Source organism: Emys orbicularis, chromosome 2 (genome assembly GCF_028017835.1).
Source record: "Emys orbicularis isolate rEmyOrb1 chromosome 2, rEmyOrb1.hap1, whole genome shotgun sequence".
Classification (NCBI taxonomy): domain Eukaryota; kingdom Metazoa; phylum Chordata; order Testudines; family Emydidae; genus Emys; species Emys orbicularis.
The window spans coordinates 237,317,475-237,338,348 of NC_088684.1; the positions used below are offsets into that span (position 1 = coordinate 237,317,475).

General features: G+C 41.8%; 1 protein-coding gene across 1 annotated transcript in view; it reads right to left on the bottom strand.

The window, feature by feature from the left end:
- Window positions 1-1,032: 1,032 nt before the first annotated feature.
- LOC135873812 (ATP-dependent translocase ABCB1-like) overlaps window positions 1,033-20,874 on the bottom strand; it is a 68,798-nt gene continuing 48,956 nt past the window's right edge. The window contains exons 17-26 of the mRNA XM_065398427.1: window positions 20,212-20,289; window positions 18,756-18,839; window positions 15,617-15,820; window positions 10,150-10,250; window positions 8,046-8,186; window positions 7,384-7,540; window positions 4,954-5,151; window positions 3,866-4,072; window positions 2,767-2,913; window positions 1,033-1,230 (exon numbers count right to left, since the gene is read on the bottom strand). Coding sequence (XP_065254499.1) covers window positions 1,033-1,230; window positions 2,767-2,913; window positions 3,866-4,072; window positions 4,954-5,151; window positions 7,384-7,540; window positions 8,046-8,186; window positions 10,150-10,250; window positions 15,617-15,820; window positions 18,756-18,839; window positions 20,212-20,289 — 1,515 coding nt within the window. The remainder of the gene's footprint in view (window positions 1,231-2,766; window positions 2,914-3,865; window positions 4,073-4,953; window positions 5,152-7,383; window positions 7,541-8,045; window positions 8,187-10,149; window positions 10,251-15,616; window positions 15,821-18,755; window positions 18,840-20,211; window positions 20,290-20,874) is intronic.

A 20,874-nucleotide genomic window follows, 5' to 3' on the forward strand; every position in this document is an offset into this window, starting at 1 on the left:
TAGCCCTTCCTGGTAGCTGCTGAGAAAAGCTGACCAGGTATGAGGATGAATGGGGAAGAGTGATCATATGTATTTTGGCGAGGTTGAGAGCAAAGTTTGTATGTTTTTATATTTTGTTTCCCTCATAGACCCAGAAGCAGGGAAACAAAGGGGCAAAAGAAATAATTATTTTTAATTTCTGTCTGTCACAAGTAAGCAGAGGCATCTGAAAGTGTGAAATATTCCAAGCTCCTGTAGGGTGTAAATACTAAACAAAAACCAAAGGTGGTTTTGATTTTGTCCTTGGCAAACCAAAAGGTGAGTTTGCCAGAAGCAAACCCAAAAAAGAGCTGCCCGAGTCTGTCTGTCTGTCTCTCTAACAAGGAGATGACATATTTTCCTCAACTGTTGTTTAAGCATGATGGTTGACTTTATTAAGGGAAAAACACTCGGATAATAAAATATTATAACAGAGCTGTGTAAACCACTATGACTATAGAAAGATTGATCAACATTTCTAAAAGTCCATTTAAAAAGCTGAAAAAAATGTTTAAATCTAACTTCATATGGTAAAACCCCCACGCACAGTTTTTTGTTAAATAGCTATTTACAATGTTGACAATAATCAGCTCCAAAAGGAACCATCATGGTCATTGGGCCAATAATAATAAATTTTAAGTCTTTTTGAAATAGCCTTAATGGTTTCAAAAGAACCAGTAAGTTCTGTTAGGTCAATAATACAGGTTTTAACAATAATTTATAAACAAACAGTTTGTGATCTATTTTGTCAATATATATTTCCATGAAAGGCTTGTAATCATTAATATAAAAGCAGTTTAAAATTAACCAACACGCCCCAAAGGATTTTACCAATAGGATTAAGTAACACTAAAGCTGTGACACAAGGAAAAAATAAATGTCTCTTCTCTGTTTTTTACTACGTGCCTGTGTTTTGAACCTGCAGACATCTCAGGAATGAGGTGAATCTTTAATATGACTTAGCTGTGGGTTGTGTGTGTATTTATACAAATAGATTAGTTTGTAACATTAATGTTAATGAGAAACTTGTGCATTTACAAGTGCATAGTAATGTCCTTCCTTTGCCAGCAGCTGGCTGTGAGTCCCTTGTTCCACTACTTTTCCATTATGCATCACTGCTATGACATCAGCGTTCTGGACGGTCGTCAAGCGGTGAGCAATAATAATGCAGGTTCGACCCTTCCTGGCATCGTCCAAGGCTTTCTGGACAATCTGCAGACAGATGCAGTGAAAAACTTACTACTTGGAGAATCTTCCCTTTCCTAGGTAACACCTTTGCCTTTATAGTTCACATTATCACTTGGGTGTTCCTCACTGGGGTTTAGGAGTCAGTACTTCCCATGCATGAAGGAGGCCTCAAACACAGGGGCCTGATATTACAACCTTTATTTGTGTGAGTAATTCCACTGAAGTCATTGAGACTACTCTCATGAACACAGGCTAGCAGAATGAGCTCCATAAGGATGTAGTTTGGACCAACATAAAACTTAGATTAACATGCAACACAACTAATTTGCAGAGGTGTAATGAATTATCTGTGATATTAGTTGCTTACCAAATGTGTGTGTTGTATTTGACATTGCATGCTGTCTGTTTCCAACTACATGCCAAATTTAGAGAAACTAACAACCTCTGTCCTCCCTGCCATATGCACTTGTCCACGTGTTTGTCAGTCAGACCTGCACAATACTTAGATCAGTTTGGAGAAAGCAGACCAGCCAAATACATAGACATGACTAAAACTTGTGTGTTCATTGATAGTACCAGCAATGCCAGACACTTCTTGTTGTCCATAAAAATCCAAAATTCAGGATCCTGACATCTGGCTCACAACTGGATGGCGGTTTGCATGGTGGCATTTCTCACTTCTACTGCATCCCCATCCAAATGAACAGTTTATTCGTCCCTATGGAGTCTCCCCCTCTCCTGGAGATGGTGGATGCAGTGAGGAAGCTCAGCCAGCTCAGCAGCAGAGGACAGCTTAATTACTCTCTCTTCACTGCACAACATCTCCTGAGAGGTGGGAGGTGTTGCTGAAGCCTTTTTTCCAAGCCAGCTGCTCCTGCATGTCACCTCTTACCCTCTGAACGCAGGTGGATCAAAGGACTGGGAAGCGGACAGAGGCAGGACAACATTAAACTTCTTCATTGTTCCATTCTGTCCTGACAGCCAGCAGTTCTACTGGCAGAGTGGATCCCTCTCGGTCTCTGTAGCAACACCTGTTCACCCAGACAGAGCAGGAAATAGTGCAGAAAGAGACCCACTTTGCTGCTAGTGCTGCTGGCTGAAGGGAAGAGGACGGAGCTGGTGACTTGCCTTACAAGGCCTCCTCTAGTAGATCACAGTCTACTGTTTGAAGACACCTGTCTCAAACTCAAAGCTGCTAATTATGAATGGGATTTTCCAAAGGGCTCAGGATTGGCCTAACTGTGAACCCATTAAAAGTCCCATTGATTTCATAACTGACTTTGAAGGAACTGAGGCAGGCCCAAACTGAGGAGTTCTGAAAATCCCACTTTGTCTCCAGCCCCAAGTGTTGCTGACTACCATCAACTCCCAATTTAGACACCAGGAGTTGAAGGCACTCTACACCTTGCAAAAGCAGGCCGTAGACAGAGAGTGAGCTAAGGATTGTTCTGTGGAACTTTCAAAATTGTATTGTAGATGGAGCGCCTGTGTTCTTGCAGTGAAGCGTTCGAACCCCATAATTTTGTGTGTATTACAAATGGTAGAATGTATATTACTAACCTTTTCACTTTCTGTGTCAAGAGCAGATGTGGCTTCATCCAGAAGCAGAACTGCTGGCTTACGAACTAGAGCACGAGCAATTGCTATTCTTTGTTTCTGACCTCCAGAAAGTTGTGCTCCTTTGTCACCCACTCGGGTATTATACTTCTGTATAAGTAAATATTCATTGTGAAGGAAAGTTAGAAACAGAAAGTTATATTTTTAATAGCAGATAATGTACTATATTAAGCATTTCCACCGTGAAAGAAAAAAGAATAATGTAATGGTTTTTAATAAAAAATAAAATTTTATACGATCTTATTAACTGTTTGAATCAAAATGCATATCTACAGCTACACGTATTGATAACTGCTCTGTAATGAAAATTCATTTCAGCATTAGAAAAAGACTAACTCCCAAGTGGTGCAACCACTGATGTGTCTAGTCAAAGACACCTGTACTTAAACATATAGATCTCAACAGACTTTTATAATTTCAAGGCCCTAGAGACCCACACTCAGGAGGTGACCCTTTATTTCTTACACATCCAAAACTTTCTTCTAAGTACATTTTCAAAAACTAGGTGGTAATGAAAAAGAAATATTGTTTTTTTCAATTCCATGCAACTCTACAGGAAGCCCGATTTCTCTGGGCTTTTCCAAGGTCTTTCTTCCCTTTGAGAACTAAGTCCATGGCAAACATGAAGGTTAAGAGGTACTTGAAACATTTTACCTTTCAGATAAGACTAAAACTAGAGAAAGTTTCTGCCAAAAAAGGAAAAAGAATTGGCAAAGTTTATGAGGAAATGAAAATAAAGGCTTAAAATCGAATGTCTCTTTTATGGTTGTAATATAACATCACTGTGGTAGAGGAAAACAAGAATACTGGAGCTCAGATTTTGCATTTGAATTAGCTAATTATGACTGTGTATGTGTTAATACATATTGCAAGTTACATTTTTAAAACATCAGCTTCCTATTTTCCTCTTTGAGAATTGTAAACACAAGAAAATAAGCTTTTTTTAAAAAAAAGCATATTGTTTTGCGTTAATGGGAGTTGCTTCGATAAGTCACAGTGAGTATTTACCCCACACTGAGACTGGAAAGACTTTTTCATTTACCTCTGGGAGATTTTCTATGAAGGTGTGAATATTTGCTGCTTTAGCTGCCTCTTCAACTTCCTCCTGACTGACAACCCTACTGTTGTCTCCGTACTGGATATTTTCAGCAATGCTGCAGTCAAACAAAATAGGCTCCTGTGACACAATACCCAATTTGGACCTTAACCATTGCAAATGCAAAGACTTGGTATCGAACCCATCTGCAAACTAGAAACAGAAAAAGGGAAAAATCATTCCCTGCAGAATGCAATACTCCTCCTCAGGCGTACAATGTAAATGTGAAACACCAATCTGTAAAAATCCTCTGACCTGTGTTAGAGTTACAGTAAAAGTAAAGTGGTTAGTGAACCACTTCTGATGAAATAATAGATGATCAGATCTTTCATCCAAACTTGAACTGAACCAAAACTCTGAAAATTCAAAAGAAGATCAGATAACCTTTTCTTCTCAGAAGTATTTTTTGTGCATGTCTGCTCTGCTAGCTTCCGTAATAGATGTGGAATTGCCAATCTATAATGAGATGTGCCCACAGAATTTCCATCTTTACTGATGATGGCAGGTACCAGAGATCTCATGAGAAAGTCTGTTCATGAGCTTCTTAGACCTAGACGGTTGAAGAGCTCCAATAAGAATCCACATCTTTGGGCATTTATTCAAACGTCCTTTGACTCACCATCTCTAGGCTATTCTTCTTGGAGCTCCCATCATCATTAATAGGACTTGCATCAAAAGTCTCATCAAGTGATGAATTAGACCTCAAATTGTGTCATGTTAACATGAGTACAGGACTAGTGGCAAGGGTTACGTTATGGGAAGTATATTCTAACGCCCCCTCCAATATATCAAGTAAATCAACCAAGAGATGCAGTCCAGTGATCTAAAGCCAGGATGGGGAGTCAGAAGATCCAAAGTTCTACTCCCGGCTCTACCTTAAGGAAGTCCCAAGTCTTCCCTGCAGTACCCGGACCTGTAACAATACTTATCCACCTCAAAAGGAGTGTTTTGCAGACGATGATATGTTTGTAAATTACTTTGAAGAACAGTTCTATAAGCTCTTAGCGTTAACAGCTTCACAAATCTTTTCTTACCACTTGTCCTGCCATAGGGTCATAAAATCTCTCCAGCAGCTGAATGGATGTGCTTTTGCCACAACCACTGCTCCCCACCAAGGCTAGCGTCTGTCCTTTATTAACCTTCATGCTGAGTCCTTGCAAAACTTGAGCTTCTGGTCTTGCAGGGTATATAAAATGGATGTCCCTGAATTCAATGTTGCCATCAAACTGACTCTGGAAACGGTAGAAAATACAAATGTATGATAGAAGACCTGTCTATCTTGTACAGAAGCATCAAACACAACTCATTATGGTCCTTTAAATGAAGGTGTGACAAGTCAGTTGGAAATGGTATGGCACTGACAAACCCAGAGCATTTTTGTCAGTTTATTATTGCTTAAATATTCAGTGCCATTGGATTGGTATCTTCTGTGTATGGGCCCTCCTTCTTGAGTGGTTCTTTTCTGCATCTCTCTCTCATTTATATCATTCCTTTTCAGCCTGGTTTGCAAGGACTATCATTACTTTAGTTAAGTAAACAACCCTAATACCTCTCTTTTTTGTCATCATTGCATATAATCCAGACACTATCATTGTGTGTGGAAAACATAGTTCCTGCCCCTGGGAGTTCACTCTCTAAATAGTGTCATTTAAACACATAGTACGCAGGATGAACATAGTACAAGGCGAACATCAGATCTCAGATTGCGTTAAACATTTTTATTTTGGTGGATTATTCATAGTTTTCAAGGACAACCACGTTTTAAGTGTAGGTCTGAATAAGGAAAGGGTAGCTGATTGGCTCTTTTATGTAGGAAGGGAGCTCTGAGTATAAGAGGTAGCAAGGAAGAAGACTTGAAGACAAGGGCGAGTGAAGGAGATGTTAGGAGAGACTGTGGGAGCCTCCTCTGATGCCTGGGGGATGGGACAGCTCTAGGACCACAATACCAGCACTGCGAGTACAATGAGCTCTTACAGCACCTAGAGAACTGGACTTTCAAGGTTTAAACTCTTTGGGCCAAATCTTAGCTTCATTGAAGTCAAAGGCAGCTGCTTCACTGGCATCAGGACTTGGCCCAGAGTGGTTTCACTTTCAATTAACATCTTTATCTGCAAGAAGATATTTCCCCTGGAGCATTAATAGCCTGGGCATGTGGAGCTGATTCAGGAAAGTAGTCAAGCACATGTGTGACTTAAAATTGTGCACATGAATTACTGGCATGCTTATAGCATGTGCCTGAGTCCTTTTCTGAATCGAGGCCACTATCCAAAAGCTAGAATTCTAAAGCAATTTCAAGTTTCCGAAAGGCTGGTTCAGCTTGTAAAAGCATTTATGAAAAGCACCGAGAGACAATATGAAATGTGTTCAGTTTACAAATACAAAGATGAGTTTCTAACTGTCAACACTGGACTTTGAGAGACAAGCTGGGTTCTTTCCATCTCACGTATAATCACCAGGAACAAAAGGTTCTGCAGGCCAAGTTACGTCCTCATTAATACTTGTGCAACCCCTTTGACTTGAATGAGGTTACACAAATGTTGTATGCAGTGTTGTTATAGCCGTGTCAGTCCCAGGATATTAGAGAGTCAAGGTGGGTGAAGTAATATCTTTTATTGGACCAACTTCTGTTGGTGAGAGAGACAAGCTTTCGAGCTTATACAGAACTGAAGAAGAGCTCTGTGTAAGCTCAACAGCTTGTCTCTCTCACCAACAGAATTTGGTCCAATGAAAGATATTAACTCACCCACCTTGACTCTGTTACACAGATGTAACCGACTGGAACTTAGCAAACAAGTCTGCTGATAATGCACAAGAAGGAATAGACTCTAACTCACTCTCCCCCACAGCTGCATAGTTTACAGGCCTAAAAAGCAGCGAAAACATACTTGTATTACTAAAGAAAGCAATTATAACTCTGGCTTGTCTTCACTACCAGGGAGATGGACACTGCTGCAATTGATTCAGCGGGTGTCGATAGCAGAGTGCTCTCTGATCGAGTCTGATACTCCACCGGAACGAGAAGAGTAAGGTAAGTCGATGGGAGAGCATCTCCCGTCAACGCAGCACAATGAAGACACTGCGGTAAGTCGACCTCAGCTACATCGAACTCAATTACATTATTCACGTAGCTGGAGTAGCGTAACTTAGGTCGACTTACCCCGGTAGTGTAGACAAGGCCTCAGAATACATCCAACGGACAGAACAGGTGACTGAAATGTCATTCTTCCAGTCATTTTCAAAACAGAACCACACTTAAAAGTATTCTATTAATTTCTCAAGCAAAAAGGTATAAATGGCACTGGGCAAATATAAAATTATTAAGTTATTGCTGTTCAATTTTTCCCTACCTGTCTGGTCCTGTCTTCTGTGACATTGCAAAAGGCAATTTAACAAGATTAATACAATTCAGGACAATACAGTACCACCAGGTTTGTTAGTTTCAAGGACTTTCTGAATGGCCTTACCAGTTTTGTACCCTCTTCACTATAGCTGTCAATTAAGGGTTTCCGATCCAAAAGCTGAAAGATTCGTTGGGAAGAAACTTTAGCTTTGCCAAAATCTGGTGCCAAAGAAGTGGACAGCCCAACATTTAAAACACCATATAGAACTGAATAAAAGGCTCTGAAAACCAAACACAAAACATCTTTCACTTCATCTAAAGAGAGACTTTTTTATTATTGTTCATAAATTACAAATATTGTTTTCCTTATTTAAAACAAACAGACTTAACACTATCTATAAATCTGAGATCTGTGACATTTTTACAACTTTATGGTTTAGAAAAATTACACACAAAGGATTAGAAACAGAGGTTTACAGCTACAAACATTTTTACGGGTGACTAATGGTATGTAATTTCTCCATGCAGAAGCATTTCACAAAGCCCATTGTCTGCAATGAAGTGTCAACAGTAAAAGTTTCTCCATAGTAAATAAACTGAGCCAGGCTCTATACATGCCAACACACCTGTTTCAAGCTTCGTCTCCCAGAAATAACCCTTCTGCCTGAATTGAACTCCTGACTAGATTCTAAACTGTTGGACCTCTTGCACTATTGCCTCAGTAACTAGACTGATACACAATTACCATGTGTTGAAATCACTGTCTTTGGACTGATGTGTACTCACATAAATACACTTTCAAAGTTTGTATAACAATGAGCAATGAGCCATGCCCCGAATCTGAAGATTGCTGCATTGAGAAAGTAGTTTGCACAGTGGGCTATTCCATAGGTAAGTCCATATAGGGGGGCTTTTGTTAGAGAGTCCCTGATAAAAAAAAAAGGGGGTTTTGTTAAAGGAAAAAATTGTCATGAAATGCCAAGAGCAGAGACTGGCCGGGAGAAGGTCAGACCTTTGTATTAGGGGTGGCAAACCATATACCTCACTCACTCAAATAATAAATAATAATAATTAATAAAGCTGCATGCTAGGGGCTCCATGAAGGTGCCTCTGGAGAGAACTTATGGCAAATGAGACCCCTTCAGCCCAACTAGCTGTTTGTTGGATAGGACCTTATGATAAAATTACCTTTAATACTCAAAACATTTTAACACTCAAATGCTGGTTTCCAGAATAAATGTTTATGGATGGCCAAGGATCTGACACAAAGCAAATTGATAATTTCGATAAGTCTCTTATGATCTTTGAATGCTTGAATTTTTGGACAATTTGGATAAATGTAGTGGTCACCATAGAAAAGTCAATGTGTACAACACAGCATAACTGAAGCACTGCAGATATTGCCTGTTCTGAGTACAGGAGAGGAAAAAGTAGCAACTCAGACCCCCTGTACAATGGTGACTTTTAAATGGTGACCAATGTTGTTGTGTGGGATGGTAAAACTGAATCACCTTAATTATGTGCAGACCTTGCTGTGACAAAGAAACTGGAACTAGTTCTGGCAAAATGATTTTTCAACAGAAAATGCAATTTCTGCACATTTGAAATTTTCCATTGGGAAAAAAGTAACAAAATATTTTATTCTGGGTTGGTTTGACCTGAATTGAAATATTTCTGCTTTGCACCCATAGCCATGTGACTCCGATAATGCATTATGCCAGTCAGTCAGAGGGGAGACCACACTGCATCATGGGAGATATACTCCAACCAGGGAGCCTGGCCCATAAGAGAGGCAATGTTCCAAAACAGGGAAATACAGTTTGATGTTGAACTAGATAGAAACAAAAATGTTTAAGGTCAGTTAAACAAAAGAAAAATTAAATATTTCAATTATTTGAGAATATACAAATATTTTGTTTGGAGAAAAAATGCAAAAATGGTATGATTTGCCATTTCTAAATTGAAATTTTTCTAAAAAACTTTTCTTTCCGTGAAAAAATTTGATATATTTTCACATTTTGTCCCACTTCAGAGCAAAACAGAGGTGGAAATATTAGAATTTCCCATAGGATAGAAATTCAGATTTTCACTCATCTCTAGTGCTCATATATTTTTAAAACGTTTTTCAAAATAGTTTCTCTAAAAATCATAATATTGTGATACAATGACCTTCCAGGACTAGAGACAAGTGCTAAAGCTGAGAATCCCATTTCTCCAATGAAATATAGATTTTTTTTTCTCATACTGATGGTTTATAGAATATTGAATCATAAAACTGTCATTGGCAGAGGACTATCATTTTCAGTCCCTACTTTTACTTAAAGCATATTTAAGGGGAAAGAAACAAAATGGATGGTAGATCATTTCATTTAAATAAAATGGAGACTAGGAAAATGTCTGACATATTTGGATATTAGAAGTTAGCCCCTGCAGTGGTTAGCTTGTCGAGTGTGACTGAAAAGGCCAAAGAGGAAAAAGAAATGCACCTTATTTCAAGACCTGCAAGTCCTTACTTGTAGTTAAAGTCATAATATATGGTGACGTTATGTAGTATAAAGTCTTTGCCACTTGATCCATGAAGCTCATTCTGCTGCAGTACTTGTGAAGCAAGTAAATATCCCATATTCATGTTAATAAAAACTTTATACCAGGTCATTACATTCTCTCTCACACACAAATATTACATCACACACAATAGCATCTAAAAATGTATTGTAAAGAAACTGAGTAAATACATTTTACCCTGCCAAAATCTTTTCAAATCATTTATGTGTTTAATATTTTCAGTCTGAAAATGAATGTAATATGAATAAATCTTGAGTTGTTTTAAATTAAGAAAATATGTATTCATTGCTTTTAAAAAACAGAATTGTTTGAGAGCAAATCCTACCTGTATGGACCATTCAAACTTGCAATATATCTCTCATAGAATGCATCTTCACTAGTTAATGAAGCCACAGTTCTTATATTTTCAACTGCTTCCGTTGAAATCTAAATCGGGAGACAAGACAGATATGAAGTATTCTCTTATGTTTGAGTGTCCTCCTACCACTACGTAGTTAGCACATCTGTAGCACTTTTCATCTTTCGCTCTCCAAGTGTTTTTCTTTTAAAAAAAGGAGATTAAGTATCATTCTCAGGGAAACTGAGGCACAACGATTAAATTATTTGCCTAAGGTCACACAGTGGTCTTTCTACTAAGCCAACATGGCTGCTGTGTGATTCCTAAGTACTCCTCCCCCCACCTGTACATTTTGTTGCACAGCAGCATTAGCTGGCACTATAGAAGCCATTAAAAGGTAAGAAGTTGCTCCTTGCTCTGAGTACACATATCCCAGGCAGCAGTTGAGACATGAACTGCTCCATTCATGCCAGTGGATTTTTCCATTCCCCCTCCCCAAGACTGTAGAGTTTCTGACATGCCCATTCTCAGCTCCTCACCCCTCTCTCAGCAGTGTGTTCTTGGGGCATGCTCTGAGCATGCCTGTTCTAAGCTTCCCGCTCAGAGCACCCGGATTTCCCTGATCCAAGCTCACATGGGGAGAGGTAGAGAGAGGGGGCCAGACTCCCTTAGAGGGACAAAGCACCCCAGATTCCAATTCATGTGAGGAGGTAGGGAGATGTCTCCCTTAGATGTCTCCAGAAAGCAATGCCTACTGCAGACCCTGGCTCACATGAGAGGGGGCATGGAAGGCAGATAGATCCCCACGGCTGGGCAAGGCAGCTTCAGAGCCTGGCAAACAGAGGGGGGTCAGGTGCAGGGCTCAGACACCCCCAGAGAGGCAAGCCCCCCCAATTTCCACCTCACATGCAGGGGGTGGACAGAGAGGCTAAGACTCCCCTAGAGAGCTAGGGGGTCCCCGAGATTCAAGCACACACACAAAAGGGACAGACGGGGAGAATGTGGAGCTGCCCCTATTCCCCCCAGACCCTCTGCAACAAACCCTCATGTCTGCTTCCCAGTATCCATTCCCCAAACCCAACCTTCTCTACCACCTGTTCCCATTTATCTCCCTCCCCATAATCCCCCCTCTTCTCCGTGCAGCCCCAAACCCCTCTCACCCTATTCCCTTAACTCCTCCATCCCCTAAAATGCTCCTCTCTTGCCAGCAAGCATTTGCACGCCTATATTTTAAAACAAGAATACTTTGATGACATTACACCCTCCTCCAAAATAAAAGCCTGATAGTAACAGATTTTAGCAACATGCCAGCCAAGCTTTCCCAGGTTTTCAGCAAAGGGGGGCCGTGAACTGTCACTAGCTGGGGGAGTTCAGGAACAAACACTTACTGTGCATCTCTTCAGTCTATCCAGCTGCTTTGACCATATTCTACCTGCAAATCCTTTGGGGTTCTTTTTACATACGTGCTCAGTGTAACTTGTGGAGTGCTTGACCTTTACTTAAGAGCCTAAGTCGATGGCCAAACTCTTTTGCTGATAATGTTCTGAATCTTGCTTCCCCCAAAGGGCTAATGGATGCCATGCATTCTCTGGAGGTAACCCTCAAGTGAGTGAGACCCTTGTGCCAGGATTAGACCCGTGGTCTGATCTCTAGATGTGGGCAAAAAACCATTTCTAGAACGAACCTTTAGAAAAGCTGATTATTTGGTGGGAAATAACATCTTGTAAACCCCTTGGTCAAATGACCCCAAATTTGGATCACTACACGTATCTTGCACCCCCATAAGGTTCACCAATTTATAGTGGTGCACCTCAGGAGATGGCAGGGTAGGGTTAGTGACCCAAACTTGATATCTGTTGAGCCAGACGTTCTGGAGATATAAGCCCTAAAGACAGCCATTTTTAAAAAAAAAGTTTCTAGGTGGTGGGTGTTTAAAAAAACCCAAAAATTTAGAGCTAGAACTCTAGATCTAGAATTCATAGGTAGATACTAAGGACTGGAAGATAAATCACAGACCACTGGATGGCTGTGAACTCACCCTTCAATTAACACTGCTAAAGATAAGTTAATTACAACACCCACCTAAGACAAAAGGAATTTTGAACTGAGTGGCTGGAGATTGCTACAATGTGAGAGTCATAGGAGGTAATTTCATTTTGGGAGAAATGCAATCAAAGCATTTGGGTGGAAAATTGGATGTGTAAACTTTCTTGGAATGAGGGTTGCCAAACCTCCAGGATTGTCCTGGAGTTTCCCAGAATTAAAGTATCAGAGGAGTCGCTGTGTTAGTCTGTATCCACAAAGCCACCAGACTCCTCGTTGTTTTTCAGGAATTAAAGATTAATCTTTAAAGATTGTGTCATGTGAGGAAACCTCCAGGAATAGGTTCAACCAGAATTGGCAACCCTGCTGGGAGGGTGGATTGGGGTAACTAGGAATAGGTGGTAGGGGAGATAAGCGGTTCAGGTGATGGAGGCACGTGACCCCCCAGCTCTGCCAGTGCACCCCAGCCGTGCACTGCAACCCATGTGCCCCCTTTGCCAATAAACTCAAGCCATCCTGCACCTCAACCTTCCTGCACCCCAACCCCCAGCTTGGTCTTGGCATCCTAACCCCCTGCATCCCACAGCTGTCTTTGCACCCCAACCCCTCATGCACCCCAACTTTCCTGCAGCCCCAGCCCTTCCAGTGTACCCCAACCTTCCTATACCCCACCTGACCCATTGCACCTCCCAGCTCTGTCAGTGCACCCCAACACTACAGGAAAGCTACTGGACGCACATTAATTGGAGGGTTCGTGGCCTACCAGAAACCATTACAAGCTCTGACATTGCACTGTTCTTGGAGATGGGGCACATCTATCGGAAAGGGGTCAGAGGATTTTTCTCTCAAACATAAAATTGTCAGTGTTTTGGAACACAAACCCTATCTGTGATTTCTCCCACCAGCCTGCTGCAAACCCCACCCTCTAGCCATTCTGAAACACGACCAGGAACACTATGCCACTGGAACACAGCACTCCTTCACCCCAGGCACTGCATGTGAGTCAGATTAGAGGACGGAGGAAGTGACAGCAATAGAAAAGTTAGTACACAGGGAGTGAAAACTTCAGGGAGAGGTGTTCCCTGCTTGCAATAGGGAGGCCTCTGTATGGTAGTGGGGATGGGGGAATGCAGTGACTGGGTCAGAGGTATGGCGGGGGAGGTGTGCTGAAGCAGGGCTGGTGAGGCACAGCTGATGAATGTGTGTGTCAGGGGGTGCAGCTGGCTCAGTATGCTAATTGTGGAACACTAGATGTACAACTACCTATATGGCCACTATCTCCTAACACCACCAGAGCTTTTCCTGTTTAAAAAAAAAAAAAAAAAAACACAAAAAACTTTGGAAATTCCATGGCAAAGAACGCCGTTAAATGCAGAGTTAAGGTTGCTTGGGGGTATGTCGAACCCCTGTAGAATGCTGTGTGGAACAAAACTCAAACTACTGAAAACCAGGAGATGCACAAGTAAGGTTGTGCATGCAAGCTTACCTCTGCCCTCTTTCCGCAGTGCCCAGTTAACACACACCTTTGCTCTGCCAACCCCGCAGCTGCTGACATGTACAAGCTCTTCACGTCCTTTTACAGCCCATTCACTGTCACCCACAGGATTCCATCTAACAATATTACAGGACAAGAAAGAAAAAAAAAAAAAAAGAAAGGCTGCCCACCCCATGTTCCATCTGTTCCATGGAGCTGGCAGTAGTCAATGGGAATTATTTGCATATACTCCAGTTGCAATCAGGATGCTAGATGTACCCACACTAAATGGTGGAGACGGTAGTTGGGCCTGCTTGGTAAGTGTGTTGGTGATGTGAGGACATGTGGATCACTCTGAGGTATGTGAGAGAGCAGAGCAGAGCTTCGGACAGGAGGAACTCTGTGTTTTCCACCCTCCGATGTCCGAACAAAGGGAGGAGCTAGGTATGTACCTTCAGCATCCTGTGTGCATCAGTACAGTGCAGAATCATTAGCAGGGCACAGGGGCTGTATTAGAAAGAGTATTTTCAGTAGCGAGCTGGCATATGAGCAATCTAAGCATTTATTATCTATGCACACTCCAGGCAAAGTGAGTGTGCTCAGTGGCAGATGGAGCTGAACTGAAGAGCGGAGGAAGTAGTTAGCTCTGCTTGGTAGGTGTGTTAGCGAGATCTATGGATGACTTGGAGATGTGTGACAGAGCTGTGACTGAGATATGAGGAGATCTGTGTGTGTGTGTGTGTAAAGGCAGGAGGTGCATGTGTACCTTCAGGATAAAGTATGTCTCAGTTCTATGTGGAATTGTGTAGGTTATGTCAGTAACAGGGCACGGGGCTTTAATTACAAAGGATATTGTCAGCTGTGAGGTGGAATTTGAAAGGATTCTAATGCTTTCAGGATGGCTAAGTGAAAGTGTAGGTTGAGATGGTATCTTGTATGTAACAGTAGCCCTACACTTAAGCTGGGAGGTGCGAGTCCCAGCTCGCATAGATGTACCCACTGTGCATAGCGAGGGTGGCACGAGCAGTGGCTTGAGCTACCCGCATGAGTACAAACCCACCCAGACCCCCTGGGCACATACTACTTGTGAGGCTCGCCCAAGCCACCGTCCTGGCTACACTGCTCTTTTTAGTGCACTACCTCAAGCAGAGCTAGCATGGGTATGTCTATGAGACCTGGGAATCACCTCCCAGCTGAGATGTACCATCAGGGCACGGGAGCTGTAAAAGGCTGTAAAGCAGTTCTCACATTGTACATGTATGATATTCTTTCTGGGGAGTTCGCTAAGTGTGACAGTGAAGTGGAACCTTCTGAATCTTTATAGTGCCACGGGCCAGTGAGAGTACATGCACAGTGAGGCATAGCTGAAAGAGGCTAGAGGGAAGCTAGCATGGTCAACCTTCCCCTACCCGTTTTTGTCCTTTCATAGTGTTAGATGGAATCCTGGGGGTGACATTGAATGGACTAGAGAAGAAAGTGAAGAGCTTGAATATTTCAGCAACTGTGGGGTCGGCAGAGTAAAGGTACGTGTGTTAACAGGGAGCACTGGGGAATTACTGAAAGAGGGCAGAGTTAAGGTTGCATCAGCAATCTTAACTGTGCAATTCCTGATGTTCAGAAGTTTGAGTTTTGCTCAACTCAAGGTTCTCCAAGCGGACGACATGCCACCAAGCAACCTTAACTTTGTGTTAAAATTCAATGGCAAAAAAAATGATGTTAAGGCAATATGAGTAACTGTGTGGATTTTAAAGCGATAAGAAAAGTCATCCTCAACCTTAACTAGAGTGGAGCTAGCATCCCACTACAACAGAGTGTCTCTCTTTATCACTGTTTTATTTAATATATTTCAGAGTAATTTCTGTAGAAAATCACCACTGACAATGTTGTCCTTAAAACGATATAACATTATACCCATTTAGTTTATATTGGAGATCTTACTCGTCCGGCCTCTTCCAAAGCTTTTTGATCTTTTGATGCCTGACCAGCCACAGAGCTCAGTCGAATAGCACTTGCAGCAATAAGGAAAGGAATGCAGGCCAGGATAAGCAAAGTTAATCGCCAGTCATATACAAAAGCAATAATGATGGCGGTCAGAAGGGTAGAGGCAGTCTTAGTGAACAAACCAAGTCGGCTTCCAGTAGCCTATTAAAAGCAAAAGAGTCCAAAGTTAATTCCTGAGACACAAAACAGAGATCAAATGTATGAAATCATTGTTCACTCAGGATCAAATATTCAGAGGGAGAAGTATCGTAAATGTTGTGCATTTAAAATGGACAATTGTATATGCAAAAACCCATATGGACAATTACGTATGCAAATACCCCTAGCTGTGCGTTAGGTTCAGGAAGCCTGATGAAAATGTGGCCACCTGGGATCAATTCAACAAAAAATATCAGGGTCCTCCTGTGCCACAACAAGGCACAGAAATCATGAAGAGCCAACAGCCTCTAATTTGGGGCATGTCAGTTATTGGGTGCCCAGCTTAAGGCACCTAGGGCCTGATTTTCATAGGTGCTGTACATCAGCTGAAGATAATGGAAGCTGCAGGTTCCTTTAATTAGGCACTTTGTTTTCAGCAGCGTTAGCAGCAGGAAATGAGCGTTCACACCAAAGAGCTCTTCTCTCCCTGAGGATCTGCACATCCATGTCATCAAGAAATGTAAAAGTGATAATTGGCACACCGGATCTATGTAAACTGTGACAATACTCATGGCTCAGCTGAGAAAATAGTGGATTTTCCAGCTGGGGACCAAAGTGGAAAATTGCGGGGGGTGGGGGGGCGGAGGGAAATGATTCGATTAGCTCTGAAACAATAAAAAAAATTCTTTGGTCAAATAAAAAATAGTAATTTCAAATTGACCAAAACATTTTGGTTGACTAAAAACTCCTCCCGCCACAAACAGAATTTTTTTTGTATTGATTTGGCCATTTTGCGGTATTTTTCTTCTTTTTTTTATTTGGTCAAATTTGAAAACGAAATGTCATTTCAAAACAAAAGTAGAAATGGCATATGTTTAAATGGTCAAAATGAAACATTTAGACTTAAATCAAATCTCCCTTCCTATCTCTTTTGACTATTAGTCACATTTTACCTGAATTCATTAATAGATTTGGGGTCCCTAAAAATACATATTTCAGCAAAAATACCATTCACTGAAAACATGTTGGTCAGCTCTACTCATGCCTGCAGACGAAATGGAAAGTTTTGTGGAAACAATCCATCTTTCAAATATCGCACTGTGGACAAACCAAGAAAACCTTGGGTGGGAAGTATGAGTCTTTCTTTGCTAGCCAGAGGCTTTCCTGCCCTCAAGAGACTTTTGTGTTCAATAAAATTATAAAACCAAACCAATGCCAAGATGAATTATTGCCATGTACTCTAGGGGCTTATACATAAAGATCACTTTGAGACTTCAGCTAGCACAACATACTTAGTTACTTAGCAGTAGCCGTGTTGCTTCCAGGCGATTAGAGAGACAAGGTAGGTGAGGTAATATCTTTTATTGGCCCAGCTTCTCTTGGTGAAGAAGACCTAAAGAGCCCTGTGTAAGCTCGAACGCTTGCCTCTCTCACCAACAGAAGTTTGTACAATACAAGATATTACCTTACCCACCTTGTCTCTCACTCACTGATATTTCTTTGTTCTCCAGAGCAGGGGTTCTCACCCTTTTCCTTTCTGAGGTCCCCCCCCCCCAACATGCTATAAAAACTTAATTGCCCACAATAACTGGTTTTCTGCATATAAAAGCCAGGGCCAGCATTATGGGGTAGCAAGCAGGGCAATTACCTGGGGCTCCATGTCACAGGGCCCCCCGCGAAGCTACAGTGTTCAGGCTTTGGCTTCATCCCCATGTGGTGCGGCTCAGGGCCTTGGGCTTCAGCCCCATGAGGTGGGGCCTTGGGTTTCTGCCCTTGGCCCCAGCGACTCTAATGCTGGCCCTGCTTTGCGGACCCCCTGAAACCTGCTCGCAGCTGGTTGAGAACCACTGCTCTGGCGAATGCAATGTTCTGATGTTCATTTTGATCTATTAAGCTTTTTTATAGTTTGGATCCCATGCACCTGTTTTACCTTGACAGCTGGGATAATGGACCTTATCCTCAAGAATTAAGTTGCAGTTTTTAAAGATTCAAGTAATTGTACGTTTGGTCAAATATTTGATTGATTCCCACCCTGTGCTGGCCAGTAAAGAGGAGATGGGAGGGAGTATGAAATCTAGTGAGTCTGAGGATCTAGTTAGTCTAGTGAATCCGGGAGTCGAGGAAGCATTTTTTTTATTTTGTTAAGACAAGTGAAGTAGAAATTTAATTTTCTTTTAAACTATTGATTAAATAAATAAGGAAACTTATTACTCTTTGCTCATCACTGAATTTATTTTAAAAAGTATGGCTGATGCGTCAGAATTTTTTTGATGGAGTCGTGGTGGGAAGGAAAGGGGAGATTGGCAAATTCTGCAGAATTTGCCACTTACCTGCAGGATTTTCAGTGGCTCCTATGCTACACCACTCCCCCAAGTCACACAGTCCCTCGTGCTTCTGCCATCACTGATACTCTGTATTCATGACAACTCACTTCACCCCATAAAGCCCACATAAACCAGCTTCCTGTGTATGAAATGCAGTGGACAGAGCTGGGAAGAAGAAATGTACCCACGTCAACATGAGGCCAGGGCATTGGCTGCAATGCAATTCTCCCACACTACAGCCCCTCCAAGCAACTGAAGTGGGGCTTTAGGGCCACTTCATACACTGAAGACTTTGCTCCATCATGCAGTTTAAGTGGTGCAGAAGTGCTTACACTGGCCCTTGGACATGGCTTACTTTTAGAGTTACTAAGGTGTTTACTTAGCCGCTTACAGCAAGGAAATGGAAGGTGTACGAACATCTGCCGAAGCTTTAGAATCGTCATAAATTGGGACTAGTGAAACTGTTTCCGAGACATTGATAGTGTGCTATTTAAATGTGTCAGCCAGTCTCTAGAGTAGATTTACCAACTCGTTTTCCAAAATAACTTCATCGTCCCTTGCCAACACTGCAATTCACATTTGTAAGCAAAACATACAAACAAAAACAAACATACCCCTTTGACTTGTGAAGCATCTGTAGCTAGTCTGGTTAACAAAACCCCTATGGCGTTTTTAGGATCGTCGTACCACCCAATCTCCTGCAAGGGAATAGATGGTTCAGTTATTTTTGCTTTTGCAAATGAAATGTTCTTATCGTAACTCAGACTTGTCAGGGTCATTAGTACAATGTATGGACATTTAAAGCTTGACTAGCACGTGTGTGTGGGGAAGAGAGAGAGCCAACATAAGCACTAAGATACTCACTCTTCTTTTGTGATGAATAACATTTGTCAGATAAACTGAAAACAATCTTAACAAACTATTCTTACCCTCAGAACATTAAACTGTTAACAATCCAGGTGCTAACAACTTCAAAGATTTTAGAATTTAGTCAAGTACATGTCATGCACCATAATGACAGGTTTCAGAGTGGTAGCCGTGTTAGTCTGTATCAGCAAAAAGAACAAGGAGTACTTGTGGCACATGTACTGCTTGTTCTTTTTGCACCATAATGAGAGTGCCTTCCACGCCCATACCAACATCTGGTAGGCACAGTGCTCCTCTCCCACACCTTTTATATTACACTGACTTCTGTAGAGCTATTCCTGATCGATATGGGTGCATGTGGGAGGAGAATCAGCTTTATTATCCTTAAAGGTAGTGGAAAAGAAGGAGAGGTTTGGTTTTTTTTGTAATTTTCCCTCTCCTCCCCTATCCTCTTAGAATGCTCCTGTGCATATGCAGAACCCTGTGATACCAAGTGCTACCAATGGGTGTGCAGGGTGCCTAATCGTTCACCCACAGAGAATCCTCTGCAAGGAACAAATAGAGGTGTGTCCTTTCCCAGGGATCCCTCAGCAGGGAGTATACAAGGGCAGTCATGTTGCAACAGTATTATTGTAAATCATTCCTGATCCAGCTGGTCATCTTGACAAGAGAAACCACTCTAGTGAGCAAAGATAATGCTTTGAGATCCTATACCTGTTATGATATGGTCCGTTTGCTATGGAGTTTGATGCAAACAGACCTAAACCTATTTATCTAAACATTTATATCATGACCATCAGGGTGAGATAGAGATTTAACTTCTGTTTTGTTAATATTTGCAAATATACCAATGCATTCAGATACGTGCATGTTTTATACACTCTTCAGTATGGTCGATATTGAAAGAGATGGCATCAAAATTAGACAGCTCTCCTAGCAGCACTGAGTTAATCTGTACATGCTTTTGCTTTATTTTGTTTCGCACGTGTGCTCAGAGACTTGCCGCTTGTGCATTGTTAAAGTTTCACTAAAAGGATGGGTTCTCTCGAAGCTGTATTGGAGGGAGGCTCTACACAGGCTGCAGGGAACCAGGAATTTTGATGGTGTTATACAAACATCAGCCCACAGAAGCCATCTGGCTCACATGGCAGGAGTGCTGCATATTTGCTGTCTATCGCTCTGACCCAGAAACATGGCCCATACCTGCTGAAGCAATGCTTTGAATGACAAAGATCGCAATCTCTTGGTCAGAACTTCTCCAGAATTTCCAAACATGAATCCCTGAGAAGGCAGAATGGGAAATAAAACAGCTGAATTGTATATGCTGGGCTGTACAGTCATATTTAGAACAACCCGCTGTAAATGTGATGATATTTCAACCACTCAGCCACACAGTTTACACAGTGTTTTGGGATATAGTTTCACGTTAGTTTAAATCTGGTGAAAGGTACCACACACATTCCTGGAAACTGAAGTTTCCTCATACTGCCCCCCCCCCACATGCTTTCGCAGCCAGCTGCAGAGGTCAGCAGTGGAGTCACCTTCCCTGCTTACTCATTCCTTAGCCTCACTACTCACTCTGCTATCTAACAGTGCCGACTGGGCCGGTGTTTTTTGTAACGTACACACCAATGTAGTGGAACTGGGCTGTGCCCAAACGCATTCCCCCAAGGACACAGAACGGTCAGCAGCACCTTTCAGACATTGCTGCCCTGGGCTGCTTTGTAACTGGCAATCGGGAAGGGTAAGGCTCTGTATTCCATACCAGCCACTTGAGTCATTCAGTGGCTTGGCTCTGGAACAGTTTTTAAGAAACATAGTGAATTCAAAGTTGCATTATGTCCCCAACATAGCCTCTCAACGAGA